Source organism: Rutidosis leptorrhynchoides, chromosome 11, assembly GCF_046630445.1.
Source record: "Rutidosis leptorrhynchoides isolate AG116_Rl617_1_P2 chromosome 11, CSIRO_AGI_Rlap_v1, whole genome shotgun sequence".
NCBI lineage: Eukaryota > Viridiplantae > Streptophyta > Magnoliopsida > Asterales > Asteraceae > Rutidosis > Rutidosis leptorrhynchoides.
The window spans coordinates 116,755,343-116,781,431 of NC_092343.1; the positions used below are offsets into that span (position 1 = coordinate 116,755,343).

General features: G+C 36.2%; 3 protein-coding genes across 3 annotated transcripts; all 3 read right to left on the reverse strand.

The window, feature by feature from the left end:
• Positions 1-2,432: 2,432 nt before the first annotated feature.
• On the reverse strand, positions 2,433-16,920 carry LOC139874892 (uncharacterized). The gene is made up of 7 exons (XM_071862284.1): positions 16,868-16,920; positions 15,895-16,266; positions 15,636-15,788; positions 15,260-15,385; positions 14,771-15,085; positions 14,334-14,657; positions 2,433-2,705 (listed from the first exon to the last, which is right to left on the reverse strand). Exons 1-7 carry the CDS (start codon positions 16,898-16,900, stop codon positions 2,433-2,435), a joined length of 1,596 nt encoding a protein of 531 aa, XP_071718385.1. The 5' UTR covers positions 16,901-16,920.
• A 7-nt stretch (positions 16,921-16,927) lies between these two features.
• Positions 16,928-17,490, reverse strand: LOC139874894 (uncharacterized). Its single transcript, XM_071862285.1, has 2 exons — positions 17,095-17,490; positions 16,928-17,014 (listed from the first exon to the last, which is right to left on the reverse strand). The coding sequence occupies exons 1-2, from the start codon at positions 17,488-17,490 to the stop codon at positions 16,928-16,930; spliced, it is 483 nt and encodes a 160-aa protein (XP_071718386.1).
• A 1,307-nt stretch (positions 17,491-18,797) lies between these two features.
• Positions 18,798-25,039, reverse strand: LOC139876988 (uncharacterized). Its single transcript, XM_071864392.1, has 8 exons — positions 24,911-25,039; positions 24,725-24,816; positions 24,556-24,622; positions 23,477-23,507; positions 23,191-23,331; positions 20,086-20,111; positions 19,668-19,726; positions 18,798-19,210 (listed from the first exon to the last, which is right to left on the reverse strand). The coding sequence occupies exons 1-8, from the start codon at positions 24,950-24,952 to the stop codon at positions 19,162-19,164; spliced, it is 507 nt and encodes a 168-aa protein (XP_071720493.1). The 5' UTR covers positions 24,953-25,039; the 3' UTR covers positions 18,798-19,161.
• Between the last annotated feature and the right edge of the window lie 1,050 nt (positions 25,040-26,089).

The following is a 26,089-nucleotide window of genomic DNA, read 5'->3' on the forward strand; positions in this document are numbered from 1 at the left end:
TCGGCTTTGTTTCAATGTCTTGACGGAGGTGTCCACAATTTCAACCGGTTCCTCCACAAAATGAAGTTTGTCATCAATAGTAAGTTCCTCGAGAGGAATGACGATATCGGGTTTGGCAAGACACTTTTTCAAGTTAGATACATGGAAGGTAGGATGGACGGAGCTCAATTGAGGCGGAAGATCTAAACGATAAGCAACGGTTCCAACACGCTCCAAGATTTCGAAAGGACCAATATACCGCGGATTTAGCTTCCCGCGTTTTCCAAAACGGATTACACCCTTCCAAGGTGCGACTTTTAACATGATGCGGTCACCGACTTGAAATTCAAGGTCGTTGCGTCTTTTGTCGGTATAGCACTTTTGACGACTCTGGGCCGTCCGAAGCCTATCTCGGATTTGAACGATTTTCTCGGTGGTTTCGTGAATGAGTTCGGGTCCGGTGATTTGTACGTCGCCTACTTCGGCCCAACAAAGAGGTGAACGACATTTTCGGCCATATAGCGCTTCAAAAGGTGCGACTTTAATACTCGCGTGATAACTATTGTTGTAAGAGAACTCGGCGAGAGGTAAGTGCTTGTCCCAAGCTTTTCCGAAATCAACCACGCAAGCTCGTAACATGTCCTCTAAGGTTTGAATTGTACGTTCGCTTTGTCCATCGGTTTGAGGATGATATGCGGTGCTCATGTCTAAACGCGTTCCCAATGCTTCTTGCAAAGTACGCCAAAATCTAGAAACGAAACGGCCATCTCGGTCGGAGATAATCGATAAAGGTACACCGTGTCGGGCTACGATCTCCTTAATGTAAAGTTGTGCAAGTTTCTCCATTTTGTCCATTTCTTTCATGGCCAGGAAGTGTGCGGATTTGGTGAGACGGTCAACAATAACCCAAATGGTATCATAACCGCCCGTCGTTTTTGGTAGTTTGGTGATAAAATCCATCGTTATTCTTTCCCACTTCCATTGCGGGATCTCGGGTTGTTGAAGTAGTCCGGACGGTCTTTGGTGTTCGGCTTTGACTTTGGAACATGTCAAACACTTGGAAACATAAGTAGCTACGTCCCTTTTGATGTTCGGCCACCAATATAGCTGTTTAAGGTCGTGGTACATCTTATTGGCACCGGGGTGAATCGAGTATCGTGACTTATGGGCTTCGTCTAAAATAAGGCTTCGTAGGTCCCCATAACTAGGCACCCAAATCCTTCCGGCGTAATATCGGAGTCCGGTCTCCCTAATTTCGAATCGAGAGACGAGAATGTTCAAGAGCTCGTGTGAAAGGTTTTCATCCTTGAGAGCCTCATCTTGGGCTACCCGAATTTGGCTATTAAGGTTCGTGTTTAAGGCATATGCCGCGCCGCGGCCAGAGGTGTCGCGCCGCGACATTAGGCGTGGCCTGGTACCTGGTCAGTTTCAAATGTTCAAGTCTTGGTCAAAACTTCAAACAACCATAAAACGCAAACCGTAAACAACTAGAAGGCGTATTTTATACCGTTGGAAAGCTCTTTTGACAAGGAACACAACTAAACATGTATCATCAATCAAAAACATCATTTTCAACAACCGATTTCTCGTCAAGTAATCACTAAAAGTCTATTTTCAAATTTTCAAGTTCATCAAATGCATTTTGAGTTTCGGGAATTCAATTCTCACATATGATATGCCGTTTTGAAGGTAATGAGGCATACATTACAACTAAACACTAACAATTAACATTCCATGGCATTCAAGCATCCAAAAATTCATGTCAAGAACCATCAAACCCTAGTCAAACATCTCAAAATCAATAATCATGCTTTTGAAGTTTTCTTAATCAACCTACACATCAAATTGAAGCTAGTGATGCTAGGAACACAATTAGAACATGAACTTTTAACATCTAACAACATATGATCATCCAAAATTCAAGAACAACACACCAAAAGTCAAGTTCATGCTAGTTATACTAAAACAACGAGATCGAGCATACAAATTACATACACGACATCACAATGAGCCATAGACACTAACTAACACCATTTCAAGTCAAAAACACGAATTTAGAGAAATCTAGAGTTTTAGAAATGTTACCCAAACGAGATGAAGTTGGTACCAAAATGAAGAGGATGAAGAGAGGATCACGAATATGTAATTTATTTTGTTGTAAGCCTCCTAGATTGAATTTAGATGATGATTGAATGAATTTGGTAAATGGGTGTGTGTTCTTGCTAGAGAGAAAGAGAGAGAGATGGAGATGATAATGAATGGGTGAAAGGGGTTTGACCCTTTGACCTAGTCAAGGGTTTGATCCCTTGTCAAGTTTAGTCCCTCAACTTTTGTTCGGGTGCGTGAATTACCTAAACGAGATAATTTAAAACGCGTATCAACGGGAGATGTTATAAACATATAACGGACTTTATATTAGTATAACGGAAAAGTAAATGGAAAAAGGCGGGATGTTACAGCACAACGGGACCAGGTTCAATCATCAACTCCACACTCTCTTTATTTTCATAGTATCCAACAATTTGGGAGTCTTGCGTCTTGTTAAAATAGTCAATCGCCTTCAAGTACACTGGCAAGTTGTCACCCAAAATCTTGAAAACTTCGTCAAGTTTTTTTTCACTGACATGTCCGGGTAAACTGTCGTACACAAAAACCTTCATTTCTTCTAACTTCAACTGAAGCAGCAGGAAATGTTCTTCTTTCCAAAAATGTAATGGGATCAAGACCTGTAACAGACAGGCAGAAAGGTTAAAACAAAATGTCATAACCCGTCCTTAACCATAAGAACGAGTTAGATAACGTATGATTTCATTGCGAGGTATTGACCTCTATATGCGACATTTTTAAAAGAACAACTGCATTTATTTTACATTACAAACCATAACTCTTATTTTAATACAAGCTTTAGACAATAAAAAGATGATTATCGTTTAGCGATAATCTTAGACTTACAAACTTTACATGTGATGATAACAATACGATTTCTAGCATATTTTACATTACAAATCCTCCGATATGCAGTTTTATTTTTGACACAAATATGCATACTCAAGATCTTGTTTAAATTCAACATGTTGCAGCGGAAGCTTTTAGTTATCACCTGAGAATAGACATGTTTAAAACGTCAACATAAAGTTGGTGAGATATAGGTTTAATGCCGGCAGCAATATATATATAGACCACAAGATTTCACATATAAACATTTTAATAAAAATATTCTAAGTGGTTGAGCACTTGGTAACCATACTTAACATTTAATCACGTCGCATATTCCCTTTATTATGAAATCTTACTACACCGTACCAAGTGTAGTCACGAAACGAAGTACTGTGCAACCGTTGAATACTGGTCGTCCAGTCCGGTTGGGGTTGTCAGGCCCGATAGATCTATCAACAGGATTCGCGTTTACAATACCGCTGTAAATAATAGTTACCAAGCTACAGGGAAGTATGCCAGTGGTACAACTCAACGTAGAATATATTTTTCAGTTACTTGTGTTCATAACGTAAAACATAAAATACATGTATTCTCATCCCGAAATACTTAGAGTTTAAAAGTGGGACTATATACTCACTTTTGCCTTGAAGATATATATATTTTGACTTGGTCTCCGGTTGATATCACGAACCTATCCATATATAATTTATCAATATATTTTCATTTTAAACAATCGTCACATATATATACTTATAATACTTTTAATGTCTTCTTAGTCCGTAGTTAGCAATTCAATTTTAATGGTTCATATTTAGGTGTTTAATAAATAAATAAAAACCCCATCGAAATAAATAAAACCCCCATCGTATTCGTATTGGTCGGGATTAATCTTGACCCACGGTACCGGTGTTGTCAAATGACGTGTTGCGTACAATCATGGGATCTTATGATTAATCTTCTCGTATTGTTTACGGGTGATCCTGAAATATATAAAATTAAATTATGAGTACATATATATAAAATATCATGTTATTTTAAAAAGATGTGATTTATTTAATTTTTCTCCAATTATTTTCGTGGCTAAACTAGTCTTGGATATCCGATTTTGTTTTGGTCATAGTTTCTTCGTTACAACTCCGTTTTCGTTGGTTCAACTTGCCACTTCCTTGGATCGAGTCCTTCTTTAAGAATATGAACTGTAAATACCTTAGTTTGTATTCGAAATCACAGGTCATAGGTCAAACTTTGGTGAAACTTATGAAGTTAATCATTTTCCATCATGTAAACAACCTTAAATGATTATTTTTCTAAAAATACTTATACTTTGAGTTAAATCATGAAATTTTTATGTGTTATCATATTCATAGTAAATATCATTTTTCCAGAAAATAAACCTCCAATTCAAGGTTCAAGATAGTTTTTAATTATCCAACCCAAAACAGCCCCCGGTTGCACTCCGACGTCGTAAAAACAGTTTTTAAGGTGTTCTTTGAAAAACCAAGTTATACCTTGTTAAATTAGAATATATTTATGATATATTACAGGTCTTGAAGTATTTTAAAAGTTAAGTTAGAAGGATCTATTTAGTTTGCAAACAAGTTTGAAAACATTCAAACTATGTTCTTGTTGTTAAAATTTTATACCATAAAATAAGATAGCTATATATATATGAATCGAATAAGGTTATGAACAAAGTTACTACCTCAAGTTACTTGGACAAGATTTCTGTAAAAGAGGAGTAAAAACCTAGAACCAAAAGAGTAATGGAGTTGGATCAAAAGGTTGGAAATAAACTTGTATTCTTGAAAGGATTATTGAAGTGTTCTTGGAAGGTTTTTCTTATGATGATTAAGGGTTGTTTTTGAGCTAGATCTTCATGGTAACTTGCTGAATTGTTGAAGGTGTTTAAGGGTTATGGAAGAGTGTGTGTTTAACTAAGAAATGATGTAGAAATTTGAATCAAAATGAAGTGCCCATGAAGCTTATAAAAAACGTGGAACTAAGGTGTTCATGACAAGATTTTAGTTTGTTATCTTATGTAATTAGTCAATAAGCTTCCAAATTCCAATTACCTTATACCTAGGGCATGAACAAGGGCTGGTTGGTGGTGATTTGATGTGTATATACTAATAGTAAATACATATAGAAGCTAGGTATGATACGGGTACATATACTCCAGATATACGTATAGAAATCTTGTGAAAACGGAATGAGGATTCAAATATAGCTATCTTTTGTGAATATAATTATATGGTTTTATGTATTTAAGTCCTTAAAAAGTGATTAAATACATTATATATACGATATATGTATAAACATTATAGGTCATAAGTATTTATGTCAAATGACGTTACGTATGGTTATCGTTTTGAAAACTTAAGTTAGTAGTTTCAAAATATACTTATAACTTATTGTTATTAATACAAAATGAGGTATTAAAACATTCTTAGATCATGTTAAATATGTATATATACATATATATACACAAACGTATAATTATCATATGTTATATAGTTCGTGATATCATCGGTCAAACTAGACGGTCAAACGTTGTGTAAAACTCTTTTCAAAAACATAAATCTCAACAATTTGGATTGCTTATCATGTTGGTAAGGTTTAATTTATATAAATATTAATCTTATAAGTATAGAACGATCGAAAAAGTGCGGGTCATTACAGTACCTATCCGTTAAATAAATTTCGTCCCGAAATTTTAAAATTGTACCTATTTTGCGTCATCGAGAAACAAGTGTGGATACTTTTGTTTCATCTGATCCTCTCGTTCCCAAGTAAACTCAGGACCTCTTTGAGCATTCCAACGAACCTTAACGATCGGTATGTTGCTCTGCTTGAGCTGTTTAACTTCACGGTCCATGATTTCGATTGGTTCTTCGATGAATTGTAGTTTCTCATCGACATGGATTTCTTCAAGAGGAATGGTGAGATCTTCCTTTGCAAGACACTTCTTAAGGTTCGAGACGTGAAATGTATTATGTACTCCGGCGAGTTGTTGTGGTAACTCGAGTCGATAAGCTACCGGTCCAATGCGTTCGATAATCTTGAACGGGCCTACGTATCTTGGGTTCAGTTTACCCCTTTTACCGAAATGTATTACACCTTTCCAAGGTGACACCTTTAGCATAACCATGTCACCGATCTGAAACTCTAATGGTTTCCTTCGGACATCGGCGTAGCTCTTTTGGCGACTACGGGCTGTTTTCAATCTCTCCTTGATTTGTACTATCTTCTCAGTCATTTCGTGTATGATCTCGGGACCAGTTAATTGTCGATCTCCTACTTCATTCCAACAAATAGGAGATCTACACTTCCTTCCGTACAATGCTTCGAATGGCGTAGCTTTAATGCTCGCATGATAACTATTATTATACGAGAATTCTGCTAATGGTAGATATTTATCCCATCCGTTTCCAAAATCGATCACACATGCCCTGAGCATGTCTTCAAGAGTCTGAATTGTTCTTTCACTCTGCCCGTCGGTTTGCGGATGATATGCGGTACTCATATCCAAACGAGTTCCTAGTGCCTCCTGTAGTGATTGCCAGAACTTTGAGGTAAATCTACTATCACGATCAGATATAATGGAAATAGGTATTCCATGCCTTGAAACTATTTCCTTTATATATAATCGTAATAATTTCTCCATTCTATCCGTTTCCTTTATAGGCAAGAAATTTGCAGATTTGGTAAGACGATCAACAATTACCCAAATGGTGTCGTATCCCCAGGCAGTCTTTGGTAACTTCGTAATGAAATCCATGGTAATACCATCCCATTTCCATTCTGGGATTTCTGGTTGTTGAAGTAACCCTGACGGTATTTGGTGTTCTGCTTTGACTTTGGAACAAGTTAAACACTCCCCAACATATGTTGCAATGTCTGTCTTTAAATTAGGCCACCAATAATGTGTCTTAAGATCTTGGTACATCTTTCCAACTCCAGGATGTATCGAGTATCTTGTCTTATGTGCCTCGTTCAATATCAACTTCCTTAATCCACCCAACTTCGGTACCCAAATACGATTTGCAAAATATCGAATTCCATCTTCCCGTATAACGAGTTGCTTCTCATACTTCTTCATTATTTCATTTCCTATATTTTCTTTAGTAAGTGCTTCTCGTTGAACTTCTTTGATTTGTGAGTTGAGATTCATGCGAATTTTTATGTTCATCGCTCGTACTAGAATCGGTTCTCGTTCCTTTCTGCTTAGTGCGTCAGCCACCACATTCGCTTTCCCGGGATGATAACGAATTTCACAATCATAGTCGTTTATTAACTCGACCCACCTACGTTGCCTCATGTTCAGCTGTTTCTGATCAAAAATATGTTGAAGGCTTTTATGATCAGTAAACACAGTGCATTTAACCCCATACAAGTAGTGTCTCCATATCTTCAATGCAAACACGACTGCTCCCAGTTCTAGATCATGCGTCGTATAATTCCGCTCGTGAATCTTCAATTGTCGGGATGCGTATGCAATAACTTTCTTCCGTTGCATAAGAACGCAACCAAAACCTTGTCGCGAAGCGTCACAATATATTTCAAAATCATCGTTCCCTTCTGGTAACGATAAAATAGGCGCCGTAGTTAACTTCTTCTTTAGTAATTGAAATGCACTCTCCTGCTCAGAGGTCCATTCATATTTCTTCCCTTTTTGCGTTAACGCTGTCAACGGCTTAGCTATTCGGGAAAAATCTTGAATAAACCTTCTATAATAACCGGCTAAACCCAAAAATTGGCGTATCTGCGTTGGTGTCTTAGGAGTCTCCCATTTTTCAATGGCTTCAATTTTTGCTGGATCAACCTGAATTCCTTTGCTACTAACAACGTGGCCAAGAAATTGCACTTCTTTCAACCAGAAAGCACATTTAGAAAATTTAGCATATAGCTGTTCTTTTCTTAACAACTCTAATATCAACCTTAAATGCTGCTCATGCTCTTGCTCACTCTTGGAATAGATAAGAATATCATCAATGAAAACGATAACAAACTTATCTAGATATGGACTACAAACTCGATTCATGAGGTCCATGAATACAGCTGGCGCATTCGTCAATCCAAACGGCATGACCAAAAATTCGTAATGACCGTAGCGTGTCCGAAAAGCAGTTTTCGGTATATCTTCTTCTTTGACGCGTAGTTGATGATAGCCCGATCTTAGGTCGATTTTCGAATAAACACATGATCCTTGAAGTTGATCAAATAAGTCATCAATTCTCGGTAGTGGATACCGATTCTTGATAGTTAACTTATTTAATTCACGATAATCTATACACATCCTAAAGGATCCATCTTTCTTTTTAACAAATAGAATCGGAGCTCCCCACGGTGAAGTACTTGGTCGTATGAATCCACGATCCAGTAATTCTTTTAACTGACTCTGAAGTTCTTGTAACTCGGACGGTGCAAGTCTATATGGCGCACGAGCCACTGGTGCAGCTCCTGGTACTAAATCTATTTGAAATTCTACAGATCTAAATGGAGGTAATCCTGGCAACTCTTCCGGAAAAACTTCAGGAAAATCTCTTGCCACAGGCACATCGTTGATGCACTTCTCTTTTTTTTTCTTTTCGACTTTATTAACATGTGCTAGAATAGCATAACATCCCTTTTCTAAACACTTCTTGGCTTTCAAACAGCTAATAAGTTTTAGCTTTGAATTACCCTTCTCTCCATAAATCATCACCGGCATTTTATCCTTACCAGGAATGCGAATTGCCTTCTTGGCACACACAACTTCAGCTCCTACTTTGGACATCCAGTCCATGCCAACTATTACATCAAAACTTCCTAATTCTACGGGTATCAAGTCAATTTTAAACGTTTCTCCAGCTAAATTTATTTCACAATCATGACAAATTTTATCGGCTTTAATTAGTTTACCATTAGCTAACTCAATCATGTACTTAGCATCCAGAGGTAATGATGAACAATTCAGTTTAGTGTAAAAATTTCTACACACGTAACTTCTATCGGCACCAGTATCAAATATAATAGATGCTGATAAGTTATTAATGGTAAACGTACCCGTAACAAGCTCCGGGTCTTCACGTGCCTCTCTAGCATTAATAACAAATGCTCTCCCATGTGCAGGTCCGATATTCTTCTCTGGATTTGGGCACTGGCTCTTATAATGACCTTGTTTTCCACACCCAAAACAAGTAACGGTAGCCAAAGCAGTTCTATTTGCATTGGTGGCAGGAGTCTTGGTACCATTTGTATTTGTAACGAGAGCCCTACAATCTTCAGCCAGATGACCCTTTCGATTACATTTGTTGCATACCACATTACAGTAACCAAAGTGATGTTTGTGGCATCGGTTGCATAAAGGATTTTGTCCTTTGTAACCAAAGCCTGAACCACTACCCGCACCTTGCGTGGTTTCTTGTTTCTTAAAAGATTGTTGTTGATTACCTCGATCATAGCTTCCATTCCACTTTCTTTTGTTACCTGATACCTTCACATCAGTATTGGATGCTTTCTTATCCAAGATGACCTGATCCATTAGCTCGTTTGCCATGGTTATAGCTTCATGAATTGTCTTAGGTTTCGATGCTGTAACGTTTGCCTTGACCTTTGTGGGCAAACCATCTTTGTACATTTCAATCTTCCGTTCTTCGGTTGGAACCAATTCAGGACATAGCAAAACTAATTCCATGAATCGCTGATTGTAGTTGGTGATTTCAGTACCAACAACCTTCAGACTTCGTAATTCATCTTCCAACTTCCTAACTTCGTTCCTTGGACAATATTCGTTGATTAACATTGTTTTGAATTCTTCCCATGGAGTATCATAAGCTACATCTCCTCCTACAGCCTTCACATAATTTTTCCACCACGTGAGTGCACTATCTTGTAAAGTGCATGATGCATACTTGGTCATGTCCTTTTCAACACAACCACTGATTTTAAACACAGTCTCCATCTTTTCTATCCACCGGGTTAAACCGATCGGTCCTTCCGTTCCACTGAATGATGAGGGCTTGCAAGCTTGAAAAGTCTTGTAGGTACATCCTACACGAGGATTTGGGTTAACTGCAGCAGCTCTTGCAGCCTCGACCCATAACATTCTGTCGTTCACTCGTTGGTTGATGAATTCCTCGACTTCTTGTTCCGTCATTCGATTCAATCGCGCCATTTCCTAATGAAAGAAAATAATTATTCACATGGATTATTATAGATGTAGTGTGTATTTATAGTACATTATAGCTTGTTAATAATATGAACCAGGTATTATTATAAAAGCCTTTTCTTCTTATTAGCATTTTATAATTATATCTAGGGTAGTACCTACCCGTTAATGTCCATACTTAATAGCTTAGTACAGAACCAATTACTACCATCTAAATAATACTTAACCATGGAAAATTATTGCATTTCATACTTCACTATTTTACATATGCTTATCTTACATCGAATATTAAGCAAACCACACTAGTAATATTATACAAAACATTATATGATCCCATGGTTTAATACGGCAGTGCATCGTTTGGTCTATTTTCTAGGACGTTTAGGTTCAAGGAATGGCCTAACGCTTATCCTAGCTGTCTGCCTATATTTTGGCGGTGGGGCTGAAGAACTGGATGCCGGGATAGAACGAATAGGAATAGCGGGAATAGGGGTGGTAGTGTCTAGTGGAGTTGGTGCCACATCATCCTCGCTAAACTCGGGATTTGAATTTTCTAATTCATTAGCCTTTCGTTTCTTTCCTAGTTCGAACTTGTCTTTCGTAATTTCCTGTATTTCTTCCTCGGGTTCACTTTCCTCCTCGGGTTCACTTTCCTCCTCGGGTTCACTTTCCGAGTTCTTTATAGTTGGTTCATCCGGAATTTGTGAGTCTTCCCCAAAGATATCATTTTCGTCATCGGATAGGTTAATGACTGGAACACCATCTGAAGATTCTGATTCGGAGTCGCTGAATGTGATAACAAGTTTTGAGCCCGACATCTATCACACAACAACTAACCCATTAGTACTACATAATATTTACATATAAATTTTAACCAACAATGATAAGCAATGGTTTTTAAATCAGACCCGGTCAAAGTCCAGACTTACTAATGTATCCTAACGACTTATCAGTTAGACACACTAATGCAAACCTGGTTCGCTAAGACCACCGCTCTGATACCACATGTCATAACCCGTCCTTAACCATAAGAACGAGTTAGATAACGTATGATTTCATTGCGAGGTATTGACCTCTATATGCGACATTTTTAAAAGAACAACTGCATTTATTTTACATTACAAACCATAACTCTTATTTTAATACAAGCTTTAGACAATAAAAAGATGATTATCGTTTAGCGATAATCTTAGACTTACAAACTTTACATGTGATGATAACAATACGATTTCTAGCATATTTTACATTACAAATCCTCCGATATGCAGTTTTATTTTTGACACAAATATGCATACTCAAGATCTTGTTTAAATTCAACATGTTGCAGCGGAAGCTTTTAGTTATCACCTGAGAATAGACATGTTTAAAACGTCAACATAAAGTTGGTGAGATATAGGTTTAATGCCGGCAGCAATATATATATAGACCACAAGATTTCACATATAAACATTTTAATAAAAATATTCTAAGTGGTTGAGCACTTGGTAACCATACTTAACATTTAATCACGTCGCATATTCCCTTTATTATGAAATCTTACTACACCGTACCAAGTGTAGTCACGAAACGAAGTACTGTGCAACCGTTGAATACTGGTCGTCCAGTCCGGTTGGGGTTGTCAGGCCCGATAGATCTATCAACAGGATTCGCGTTTACAATACCGCTGTAAATAATAGTTACCAAGCTACAGGGAAGTATGCCAGTGGTACAACTCAACGTAGAATATATTTTTCAGTTACTTGTGTCCATAACGTAAAACATAAAATACATGTATTCTCATCCCGAAATACTTAGAGTTTAAAAGTGGGACTATATACTCACTTTTGCCTTGAAGATATATATATATTTTGACTTGGTCTCCGGTTGATATCACGAACCTATCCATATATAATTTATCAATATATTTTCATTTTAAACAATCGTCACATATATATACTTATAATACTTTTAATGTCTTCTTAGTCCGTAGTTAGCAATTCAATTTTAATGGTTCATATTTAGGTGTTTAATAAATAAATAAAACCCCCATCGAAATAAATAAAACCCCCATCGTATTCGTATTGGTCGGGATTAATCTTGACCCACGGTACCGGTGTTGTCAAATGACGTGTTGCGTACAATCATGGGATCTTATGATTAATCTTCTCGTATTGTTTACGGGTGATCCTGAAATATATAAAATTAAATTATGAGTACATATATATAAAATATCATGTTATTTTAAAAAGATGTGATTTATTTAATTTTTCTCCAATTATTTTCGTGGCTAAACTAGTCTTGGATATTCGATTTTGTTTTGGTCATAGTTTCTTCGTTACAACTCCGTTTTCGTTGGTTCAACTTGCCACTTCCTTGGATCGAGTCCTTATTTAAGAATATGAACTGTAAATACCTTAGTTTATATTCGAAATCACAGGTCATAGGTCAAACTTTGGTGAAACTTATGAAGTTAATCATTTTCCATCATGTAAACAACCTTAAATGATTATTTTTCTAAAAATACTTATACTTTGAGTTAAATCATGAAATTTTTATGTGTTATCATATTCATAGTAAATATCATTTTTCCAGAAAATAAACCTCCAATTCAAGGTTCAAGATAGTTTTTAATTATCCAACCCAAAACAGCCCCCGGTTGCACTCCGACGTCGTAAAAACAGTTTTTAAGGTGTTCTTTGAAAAACCAAGTTATACCTTGTTAAATTAGAATATATTTATGATATATTACAGGTCTTGAAGTATTTTAAAAGTTAAGTTAGAAGGATCTATTTAGTTTGCAAACAAGTTTGAAAACATTCAAACTATGTTCTTGTTGTTAAAATTTTATACCATAAAATAAGATAGCTATATATATATATGAATCGAATAAGGTTATGAACAAAGTTACTACCTCAAGTTACTTGGACAAGATTGCTGTAAAAGAGGAGTAAAAACCTAGAACCAAAAGAGTAATGGAGTTGGATCAAAAGGTTGGAAATAAACTTGTATTCTTGAAAGGATTATTGAAGTGTTCTTGGAAGGTTTTTCTTATGATGATTAAGGGTTGTTTTTGAGCTAGATCTTCATGGTAACTTGCTGAATTGTTGAAGGTGTTTAAGGGTTATGGAAGAGTGTGTGTTTAACTAAGAAATGATGTAGAAATTTGAATCAAAATGAAGTGCCCATGAAGCTTATAAAAAACGTGGAACTAAGGTGTTCATGACAAGATTTTAGTTTGTTATCTTATGTAATTAGTCAATAAGCTTCCAAATTCCAATTACCTTATACCTAGGGCATGAACAAGGGCTGGTTGGTGGTGATTTGATGTGTATATACCAATAGTAAATACGTATAGAAGCTAGGTATGATATGGGTACATATACTCCAGATATACGTATAGAAATCTTGTGAAAACGGAATGAGGATTCAAATATAGCTATCTTTTGTGAATATACTTATATGGTTTTATGTATTTAAGTCCTTAAAAAGTGATTAAATACATTATATATACGATATATGTATAAACATTATAGGTCATAAGTATTTATGTCAAATGACGTTACGTATGGTTATCGTTTTGAAAACTTAAGTTAGTAGTTTCAAAATATACTTATAACTTATTGTTATTAATACAAAATGAGGTATTAAAACATTCTTAGATCATGTTAAATATGTATATATACATATATATACACAAACATATAATTATCATATGTTATATAGTTCGTGATATCATCGGTCAAACTAGACGGTCAAACGTTGTGTAAAACTCTTTTCAAAAACATAAATCTCAACAATTTGGATTGCTTATCATGTTGGTAAGGTTTAATTTATGTAAATATTAATCTTATAAGTATAGAACGATCGAAAAAGTGCGGGTCATTACAGAAAACAAGGACGCAAGATAAACCTTGCGAAAACCCAAAACTTACGTAAGGACGCAAGGTTAACCTTGCGACAATGGGACGCAAGGACGCAAGATAAACCTTGCGTTTCCAAAACACACGCAAGCCGCAAGGTTGAACAAGGACGCAAGGACGCAAGATAAACCTTGCGAAAACCCAAAACTTATAAAAGGACGCAAGGTGAACCTTGCGACAACGGGACGCAAGGACGCAAGATAAACCTTGTGTTTCCAAAACACACGCAAGCCGCAAGGTTGACCTTGCGACATAGACACGCAAGGACGCAAGGGAGAACTTGCGTCCAGTAACAAAGACGCAATCTCGCAAGAATGTCCTTGCGTCTGCTCCAGAACAAAAATTTCTCTAAAAATTCTTGTGTTTACCTGATCACAGTCAGCCCAAGATGGATATAGGTCAACACTGCCGTCTCCAAGTCCAATTAAGTACATGTAATCTGGAGGATTTTGGCCAATAATTCCCTCTCCATCTGTTGTAGATTCCTCCTGTGTGCCCACCTCCTTCTGAGTATTGTCAAAATAAGTTTTGAACCTCTCAAACATGTTCAGGAATCCCAGTGGCATAATAGTCCATCTAGAACTAGCCTTAAGCACCTCAGCTGGAAACTCAGGAGTGGCATAAACTTGACTGGCTCGGGGGAGAAATCTCTGACGATATCTCAACAGAAATGTAGCCCAGCCGTCAATGTGCTATAAATATAACAAGTTAACATATACAGTGTAACCTTAGTAAAATTTATAAATTGTATAAAATTATATAAAATTAACAAAAGAATAACAAAATAACAAACTTACAAACTTACCAAGTTATCCAAATAACCAGAATGCCCTAATGCCAGTAATCGAAGCCAAAAGTCTTGATTTATAAAAATGAATTGCTCATTTTGAAAGATGAACATGCAACGCGTCTCTTGCTTGCTCTCAATCATTGTCTTTGGATCTTTTGCTGGACCTGCATGCTTTCTACCATCTCTCCAGGCATTAGGTGGCGGTGGTTGGAGAGTTCCTTGATCATTTATAAACCTGTCAATCATCCCCCAAATTTCTTCCTCAGTAGCCCAGTCTTGTTCCTTTCTTTTTCTCTTACTCACTTTAACAGGCTGCTTATCAACACTAACCTACAATAATTATGGGAAACAAGGTTAATATAAATTAATTCAAACAGACGCAAGGACGCAAACATAATCTTGCGTGTGTGGAATAGACCACACGCAAGGACGCAAGCACAACCTTGCGCCTAAAAGATAACGGACGCAAGGACGCAAATGATGGTTTGCGCCATCGAAACTCACCTCTGCTGCTGCATCTGTGTCCATGGGTACCACATCCTCATTAATTTGTTGTTGACCTTGATCTTCTTCAGTCCCTAACTTTACAGCATTCATGCTTTCCACTTTCTCAATCACATCTTTTGACAACTGAGTAAAATACATAAACAACAAAGTAAACAAACATACGCAAGGACGCAAACTCAACCTTGCGACAAACCCACGCAAGGACGCAAGTACAACCTTGCGTGCCTAGAAGATAAGACGCAAGAACACTCTTGCGACACGCAAGGACGCAAGGCATGTCTTGCGTCCGTGACAGTAACAGAAAACAACCTTAAATAGCCATTGTTTATTGCAATAATTTAACATACAACTATTTTAATTTGCTGGGATGTACCTTCTCAATGGGTTTTCTGTACCCAGGTGTTGTGAATGGGGACCTTAATACACCAGTTGGCTTTCTTTCTCTGATTCCACGTCGAATGTGCATTGGAGACGGCCTTTCAGTCTCATTATCAGACAAAGATCGATTGAAACACATATCATCATCCTAAACACAATAAATAACATAAGTAATAAATAAATCAATAAATCAATTCAATTAATACCAAAATAATAATAAATAAATCAACATAAATCAATTCAATTCAATGTACCTGATATTGTTGTTGTTGTTGCGATAAAAGTTCTTCGTGTTGCATAACAAGTTTTTTGCAATCAATTAACTCTTTCTCTTGTTTGTCCACCCGCTTTGTCAACAACTCTAACATACGATGTAAATTGTGTACATCGTGAAGGCCCTCTGTATGAACATCTCCTGTTGAATGCTTGTGGTGTGTCTGCTCAGACCCATCAACAACTGGATCATCTGTATCAACTTCATCATCCTGGACCTCAACCTCGATCTCATCTTCTGGTACCTTTCCTCCTCTAAAGTACACGTCACTCTGAATCCACCATTGACAACTCTGCTCTGTTTCAGTTGGCTGCAGACCACGAAAAGGTCTCTTTTTCTTGGGACACTCATCCTACAATTAATTATTCATATTAAATAATTATCAAATAAGAATATTAGCAGAAACCAATAATCAAAGACGCAAAGAAAAGCTTGCGTCCGTGTACGCAAGGACGCAAACAACTCTTGCGTTGAAGAACAAAAACACACGCAAGGACGCAAGGTCCACCTTGCGTCTACCTTAAAGCAAACGCATGGACGCAAGTGATACCTTGCGCCCATACCAGAACCTGTCTGTAAACAGATAACAGTTTACGTGTACGCAAGGACGCAAACAACTCTTGCGTTGAAGAACAAAACCACACGCAAGGACGCAAGGTAGACCTTGCGTCTACCTAAAAACCCACGCAAAGACGCAAGTGATATCTTGCGCCCATACCAGAACCTGTATGTAAACAGATAAAAGTTTACCGCGTACGCAAGGACGCAAACAACTCTTGCGTTGAAGAATAAAAAAACACGCAAGGATGCAAGGTATACCTTGCGTCTACATAAAAACACACGCAAGGACGCAAGGGATACCTTGCGCCCATAACAGAACCTGTCTGTTAACAGATAACAGATAAACTATGCAACAATTTAGGATAGGCTAACATTTTAAAAATGTAACTAACCTGAATATGTAGGAGTTTAAGGTATTCAGACATTCCAAATGACTCGGCAGATGAACGCTTTCAAAAAAGAGCCCTCGGTACTCCATTCTTGTCAGTCTTTTTTGCAAACGGTTTAATGGTACGACGGTAAGACTCGAGAATCCAAATCTACAAATAAAAAAACAATTAATTTAATTTATGTTACATCTTAAATATTAACATTAAATAACAAATGTTCAACCATTTACCTTGAAAGCCCACATAAATCCCGCCAAAGTGTACGCCTTTCCACTCTCTAATTGGCTTTCACGAATAACAAAACCTTCACTAACCGCTTCGTAAGTTGGCTCCCAAATACGAGACCCCCATGGGTACTGATTAACACGCGATAACTCTTCGACTAGCCATAAAAACTTTTTATTCACAACATGGATCCCTTGTTTACCCATAAAACCTCTCTCTACAATCAAGATAATTGCTAATCGCACCACATCATCGTCACTAATACGGCTGTGATCAGATTTTAAAAGCATCTTTTCAACATCACTAATCAAAACATTTTGAGAATCTTTAAAACCCTTAAATAAACGTCGTCTAATAGGTGCGGTCTGGACGTCATAATTCTTCGGGATGTAATGTGCCATGTCCGTCAGGCTACTAAACAAAAAACCCGTAACAAGACAAAATTCACGGCGACCAAATCTAATCGAAAAATTGTTCTGGAAATGAAACCATATATCCTCATGCTCATCGGGGTACTTAACATTATCTAGTCTATCCGGCCGCACACTCTTCCGTTGGAGCATGCAATGTACAAGCCCGGGATCATTACCAAAGTATTCTAGATCTAACCATGGACCGAAACACGTTTCTTTAAACTTTTTAATTTGATTCTCAGTCATGACCTTCTTCACATCCCCTATAACGCTCAACTTATTCTTCATCGTTAACTTTCCTTCCACAAATCCCTGCATAAGTAACAATAAAATCAGCAGAAAGTAACAGGACGCAAGAACGCAAGATAAAACTTGCGTCCGTTTAATTGACCATCGCAAGGACGCAAAGACAAGCTTCTGGGACACGCAAGGACGCAAAGACAACCTTGCGTCCAGTAGCTTTGCGTACGCAAGCACGCAAACTAGGTCTTGCGTCTGGTCAATTTCCCTAATTCTACGAGCAGTTAATGTATGTTTCACTCGAACATATAACCCAAAATACAGTTGCATGTCATAAAACAACGGTTGTACTTCGTTAAACACAAATACACCTCGAACAGACATTTCATCGAGCAGTTGGTGTGCACATAAACAACAAAGTAATCACTAACCTGGGTGCTTGCCATCGTTGCAAATTTGATTCCTTGATTATTTGCTTGATTACTTCGTGAAAACCCGATTTCTTTTGCGTGAAAACCCTAATACTTCGTGAAAACCCTTGTAGGCTAGTATAAGAAGTCACGGTGGTAGCAAGAGGGGTTAGGTGGTGGTGGAGATGATGAAGGAGGAGAATCTGGTAGTAGTAATTGAAGAGGGTTTGCGTTTGTGCTTGCGTTGTTGCGAATCGCTTGTGTGACTTTATTTGCGTGTTTGCGAATCGGATGAAAGTGTGGAGTGACAGGTTGAAAAATGTCATTTAACCGTAGTTTTTTTAGAAAAGACGCAAACACGCAAGGTCGCAAGGTCGCAAGGTGCCTTGCGCCTTGCGAGGGCATTTTGTCAATTTTTTTTTTTTTTGGGCTCTGGTGCAAGGGGTAAAAAATATTTGGGCATTTTGGTGATAACCCCTTTTGTTTTTGGATGGTTTTGCATCCTGTTGAGGCTGGCTGTGTCGTTTCCTAGCTTTAGGGAATGTCATATCGCTAATTGCTTTGTATTGATTTTTGTTCATTAATAAAATTTCACCGAGTAAAAAAAAAAAAAAAAAAAAAAAAAAAAAAAAAAACTCTCTGCTGTGAATAACAACACACTTGCTTCTTAAAATCCACAATTACAACCATGTTTGTCACCAAACCAACTCATTGTTTTGATAACTTTTACATCAATTTTCTGGCAACCCATTTGACATCAATCTAACAATGATCACCTCGCATAACATGTATCTGTCCGAATAAAAGATAAAAGGTGTTACACCTCTTGACAACTAATTTGACACAACAAACACAAATGTGTATTGCTCCCCATTCGAATCAATGTTTACACCATGCGTCGCAAGTTCAGATGTCCATCAAGATATATAGTTTATATATATAGTGCAATAAATAAAGTTAACATTTAATAGAACAGGATCAGGTGGTAACACATATGCATATGCCCATATTACTGCCCATTCGAAACTTTGGCTACATCTGCTGCATCATTATTGTTTCTGCAGTGGTAATTTCAATTTCAACTCATTAATATACAAATAAGTTGAAATACGTTATGTTCAATCTCTAATAACTTGTATACTCAAAAAAATCTAACATAAAATTTGACTAAAAACAAGAGAATTGTCGAATGGGCCTTATGGGTCAAAAGGTTTCAAGCCATCCAAAATGTACTTAAAAACCATAAACTTTTCAGAATCCATCAATTACAGAGAACGTACGAATGTTATTGGAACAATATTGTTGCTTAATCAAATTCATCATATTAATATTTAATATGAATATTAATTTTAGAAGGAATACAAATATGAATTTTCAATCGGTCCAATCCGATGCAACGTAACCAATTTTATACAATGCGACCCTTTTTTCAATGTGTGTATTTTTCAGTGACGGCATCACTTTTTTGATATTTCAAACTCATAAGAAAGTTAATGACTGGTGGCGGGAACTGACCTTGATGACTGTGGTGACTCGAGCTGCATTGTAACTGGACCATCGTTGACCAATTGAACCTTCCAATGATCAGAGAATTACATGTTAGAATGAAGCCAATGAAACATACCAGACAAAAAAGGTGTTTAAAAATCATTTATATTTCCAAAACTTGAAAACACTCTAAGATAATTTGTCTATAAATTACCAACCAAGTTTTACAGATGTTATATTTTGGTCAATAAAGTTTTTCCTTGGTATATATTTAGCCGTTAATTAGAAGCAAATATAATATAATGTTGTAAAAACATTCTCATTATATTTCCAATTAATATAATGCAGAAATCATAACTCTGACCAGAATACCTATTACATATTACATATCAGATAGAAAATGAAAATGTAATGAAAAGATGCATGTGGTATTTATGAACCTTACCTTCATCATTGCTCCAAAAACTCCATCTGAAAGAAGACAAAGAAACACAAAGGCAAAAAATCATAGATCAACACTCGTATCCAAACGCAAATACAAACAAATATTACTAGATTCTATAAGAAGGAAATAACACGTGTTAACGAAAATTTGGTTAGCTAGTTATAATTTTAACAACTTAAGGATTTGTTACCAACTCTTGATCATTTTGGCATTAGGGTGAATGTAACGGGACTATAAACACATAGTGCATTAAGAAGTATGATCTCTTTCCTAAGTATCATGTTAAAAGGTATCCAAATTTAAACCCATCCGTACGAGATATGAATTGAAAAAGAAACACAAGGCGGGAAAAACAAACATGTATGATTGGTTGAAAAATAAAGATTTCATACTAACATTTTCATTTAGTAAGTCTATAATTTCATGATTCAATAGGTTGGAGAACTCGGAAATCGGAAGAACTCGGTCGGAAATTTTTGGGGAGTTCACAGCAACTCGAGGAGAACTCAGATGTTTGACTTAGGTTGTGTTTTTAGTTTTCTAATATAAATATATATATGTTCTAATATAAATTCTAATACACTTTGAACAATTCTCAGAGTTTTTGTCTGAGTTTCCGAATTTTTGAACGATTTGCCAAGTTTTTGGCCGATTTGCCGAGTTTTGGGTGAATTTACCAAGTTAACCGAGAACTCCCCGAGTTAGCCGAGTTGGCCAAGTTGACCGAAAACTCCCAGAGTTGGCCGAGAAACTCGGCCGTTGACCGAGTAACTTGGTCTTTGACCGAGTATTGACTGAGTATTTGATAAGGATCAAAGGATCCGTTGGAAGACAAACGCTCTTCACAACAACAATTAAAAACACCAACGTAATTTAATTGATAAAAGAAATCAACGTAAGATGACTTACGTAACAATAAAGGAGTATAAACTTAAATAATATTGTAATTCCAAAAGATAGCTAGTTGGATTGATACGTGTACATGCGGGGTATATATAGAGATAACATAAACCGCCTTTAGACTCCTACACCTATCCCAAATCTAGTTTAATACTATAAACAAATAATTTAAATAAGTAAATAAATAAACCTAATACAACAACAACAATACCCAATCTCACCTATGTGGGGTATGGGGGAGGTTGATCGTAGACAATCCTTCCTCTATCCTAGAATAAAGAGAAATCGTTTCTCCACCCCGAGTGAAACACTCCAAATAAATCTAATAGAAACAATTAAATTAAATACGGGTAAGTAAATATACTAATAAATAAAATAGATAGTTGGTTCCACATCAGTCTTCCCTACTTGAAAAGAACTCGCCCTCGAGTTCCAACTCGAATAAAATAATATACCCGGATCAAAGATAAACCAATCAATGACAACTCGGTGAACAGTGCAACTCAAATAAAATGATATGCCAGGGTCAAATACGAACACACCAATTATAAATTCATCATTGCCATTCCATATAAGTTTGCGACGACCTCTTGTAAAAGTATTATGCTTTAAAACCGTTTGACCCTTCTCCCCTTCTTGAAAAGAACTCGACCTCGAGTTCTCAATGTCCGGTTTAAACACGAACAAATCTCCTTTATTAATCCTCTTGCTTGCGTCCATAGAGTTATTCAAATAAAAATATGATATTTTCTTGTCTCCATCTTTTGAAACCGCAACAATCTCACCTTTATCAAGAATATCTTCAGAAGTCGTGGCTACTTTACATACCAATACATTCTCTTCTTTTAAGTTAGAGGCTAGCGAGTTTGAATCTTCTTCAATACTAATAATAACTGTATCATTCTGCATCCCCTCTAAAATAATGTCTTCTTTTTCTGAATTCAAGGACACATTTTCTGCTTCAACCTGACTCTCTTTAACTTCTTTATCACGCTTCTCCATACGATCGGATTCTGATTTCTTCAACCTCGCTATTAAACTTTTCATCGAATCAAAGAATTCTTCCATATCAAAAGTTTCATTAACAGGTTGGCTCTGTTGGTAGAGTTGTGGTTGATAGTAGGGTTGATGGTAGGGTTGTAGTTGATAGTAGGGTTGATGGTAAGGTTGTGATTCGAACCAAGGTTGTACACCATAAGTAGCTCTTCGGTTTTCTTCTTCAATCCATCGTTGTTTTGCGCGCTCGTTGGATTTATTAACTATATCCAACGTGTTCTTGAGTTCTTTGAGTGCGATAGCGAGATCATGATTTTGATTGCCCTTATCGTCGGCCATTGAAACATGGAAAAAAAAATCTCCTTTTTTTCCGCAGATGAACAGTGACGTGAATAGTACCGTGAACAGTGATTTCGGATTTTTTTTTTTTTTTTTTTTTTTTTTTTTTTTGGGATAGGATATCAAAACCTAAACGTGGGAGAGACCCAAGTAATCGAGTTAAGATATGTGGGATAAACTATCAAAATCCAAACGTGGGAGAGACCCAACTAATTGGAATAATGATAGGGTTGATCGATTGCTCTGAATACCAATTGATAAGGATCAAAGGATCCGTTGGAAGACAAACGCTCTTCACAACAACAATTAAAAACACCGACGTAATTTAATTGATAAAAGAAATCAACGTAAGATGACTTACGTAACAATAAAGGAGTATAAACTCAAATAATATTGTAATTCCAAAAGATAGCTAGTTGGATTGATACGTGTACATGCGGGGTATATATAGAGATAACATAAACCGCCTTTAGACTCCTACACCTATCCCAAATATAGTTTAATACTATAAACAAATAATTTAAATAAGTAAATAAATAAACCTAATAGAAACAATTAAATTAAATACGGGTAAGTAAATATACTAATAAATAAAATAGATAGTTGGTTCCACATCAGTATTGACCGAGTTGGACACCGAAAACTCGGTTGGTGATCTAAAACGAGAACTCAGACGAGTTTTACAACACTTTCAAAGACAAACGAATGATGAGTGCAGATAACATTTAGTTGAGGTGAGGGGAAATGAAATGGGCCCAACTAACTGAATACGGAAACAAAATAATGTAAACATATGCATCTCGTAGTTCTAAAACAGGAAGGACTTTTTAGATATTGATGTAAGCCTAAACAAAAGGAAACTGGACGCACCTTTTATGGCATCAGATTTGTAACTTCTTTGAAATCTCTCCACGACAGAAGCATAGAAGGATTTTGCTCTATCGGGTGTCATTGCCACATGAAAATCAGGCTTGTTACCCTTAAGTATCCCATACAGTGTGAACTGACTTACTGTACCACCAAATAGTGTTATAAAAAGGACCGTTAACAACTCTAATTACCCATAAGTTCAAATAACTCAAAGAACAATAAAAATTTATAACATTATCACTATCACTAATAGCATTACGTTAAAGAGAAAAATGATTTCCATTACCTAATAGAACCTCATAATTTTTCTGCATTACCTGCAAAAGTGTGCAAACTCTTTTATTACACTAAATGAACTTGTATACACCTTTTCTTCCAAAAGGAGAGGACAAAAAAATACCAACACTGGACTTTTTTTATATCATTAAAAGAAAACTACAAAAACAATAACAGGACTAGCAACACTTTCAAACCTTAGAGCCTTTGACTTCTACTAGGCACTTTCAAAACTTAGTTTACTTTTCAAGAATTTGATATGAAAAAATGAAGAAAACTAGATTATAACCCACGAAAGCACATGAATGAAACATGATTTAATATTAATATGGATGGATGGATTGCTGAACCAAACGCATATGTTTAAAAGTACATACAAAGTTGAAATTGAATAATATCATGTTGTCATTAAATCACAATTCTATCAACTGACCACAACTTTTTATTAGCTAATCACATTGAGTTTATAAAATCAACGAGATATAATTAGATAAATTAGATATGCATAGAGTCTAAGACATCTAAAGATTTAAATCAAATTGATTACATAATATAAATTTTCTTTTAACAGTAAAAATGCAGAATGTAGATGTAGAAATGTAGATGTAGATTTTATGATAGTAAATTGGTAATATAACATTTTCAGCCTATGTAAATTCGGCTTGGTCTTATTATACAGCCAATTTAAAACTTCAACGAAAAACATCAAATCATTTAGTTGGACAGAAAGTGTGTAACAAGACTACAAGTACCGGTAAAAAATCGAGTCACAGCCTCACAGGATAATGTTGGTAGTTACATATGAAAATTGACGCTTTATGTAATTAAATCTTTCCAAGATGATATTTAAAAAAAAAAAAAAAAAAAAAAAAAAAAACTATAACCATATATTTTTCAAATTTGAAATCATAACACATTCAACCTAACCAAATTAGATGAAAAGTAACAAAATCACATCCTCTTTCATTTCATTTATACTCATGATTAGGTACTACCAGTTCATATATGTTCTCAAATCATTAAAATTAAAATTAAAATTATATGTCGTACACAAACTTATGCAAAAAATAATAAAAAAACGTTACATACATTTTGATCCCAAGTTTTGCCTGTTTTTTCATTAGGAAACAGTCTCATATTCAGCACCTTACGACATCTACAAACAAACAAAGTATATCGTATAAATATATAATACATAATAAAATAATAATAATCAGTAAGATAATTATTAAAAAAGTTAAAATTCAAAAAAAAATACATATAATCAGCATCGGAATCAGAATCAAGGTCATGAACTCCGACGAGCACCAGTAGTCCTGGGCCAATTGCCGACACCGTACGCCCTTCCACCTGTAATTAACTATAATTAATTATTTACATAAACTGATACAAATAATTAATCGAGTAATTAGCTAATTTGATTATTATAAGTATAAGTTCAAACCTCGACGCTGGCGGAGACAACGCGCTGGACCATGGCCTTCATCGGTGAATCAATTTTAGGGTTCGGTTCCTAATTTTGGAACGCTAAAATTTTTCTGTTTTCTTTTTTGAACAATTACATGAATGGTCCCTGGACTATTTGCTAATATGCATATATGAGATGTAAAAGTAGAGTGAGTTTGAGATAGCTTGTTTCGAGAAATGTACTACTACTACTACTATTTGAACTACGCTCGTAATCTAACTAAGATGTTTGAACTTGGCTTGAACCTGACTCGTTCGTTACATTCAAAAAAGTCATCTAGTGTTTTTTTTTTGAAAGGCATGTTAGTTTTCATCGCACGGTTAGTGGTTAGATCGCATCGCATCGCACTTTCCAGGAGGAAACCGCCACCATCCAAACGGGCAGGTGGGGAAAACCCCCTGGTGAGACTCGAACCCGGGTCTCCTCGAAAACCATGCAAGCATGATTACCAATGAGGCAAAGCCCCATTGGCAAAGTCATCTAGTGTTTACGAAAGTCTTTCTTATCACTTAAGTAATACATCACTCGTATGTTATTGTATCTTACACCATAGATAATGGTGATGTTGAGGTGGAGTGAATGATTGATTTTTTTGAGTTATGTTTGTGACGTTTTAAGTATAGAGATTGTAAGACCACTCTTAACGGTAAGCTTCCTCACCCGCTCACAAACCAAATTTTCGAGGGCACCTTGGTAATGGTTGTGCCCTCACTTGCTCTCAACCTTCTTTCCATTTCGCCTTGGTTAATGTCTTTCTCGAGCATATGTGAGCACGAATAAAAAATTGTTAAGCAGTTTCTCTCTCCTAATTTGTGCAAAGTTTACTTGTACCTATAGTATTTAATTGATTTTGTGGGGTATGTGATAGAGAGGAGTTGAGAGTGGTATGTGATGGGAGGAAGTGAGGGAGAAATGGAGAGAAACCTTATGTGGCGGTGATAAAGGATGACATGGTTGGAAATGGTCTAATAAAGTTATTGCAATTTGAAAATTTCCGATCGTGTGCGGTCGGACTCAGTCGCAAGGCCGTAAGATCACCTTGCGACCCGACGATCGCATGGTCCCAAAACCAAGTCGCAAGGGCACTTTGCAACTTGCGAGGGTATTTTAGCAATTTTCATTCTTTTAGAATGAATCGTTTTAGTTCGTTTGAAA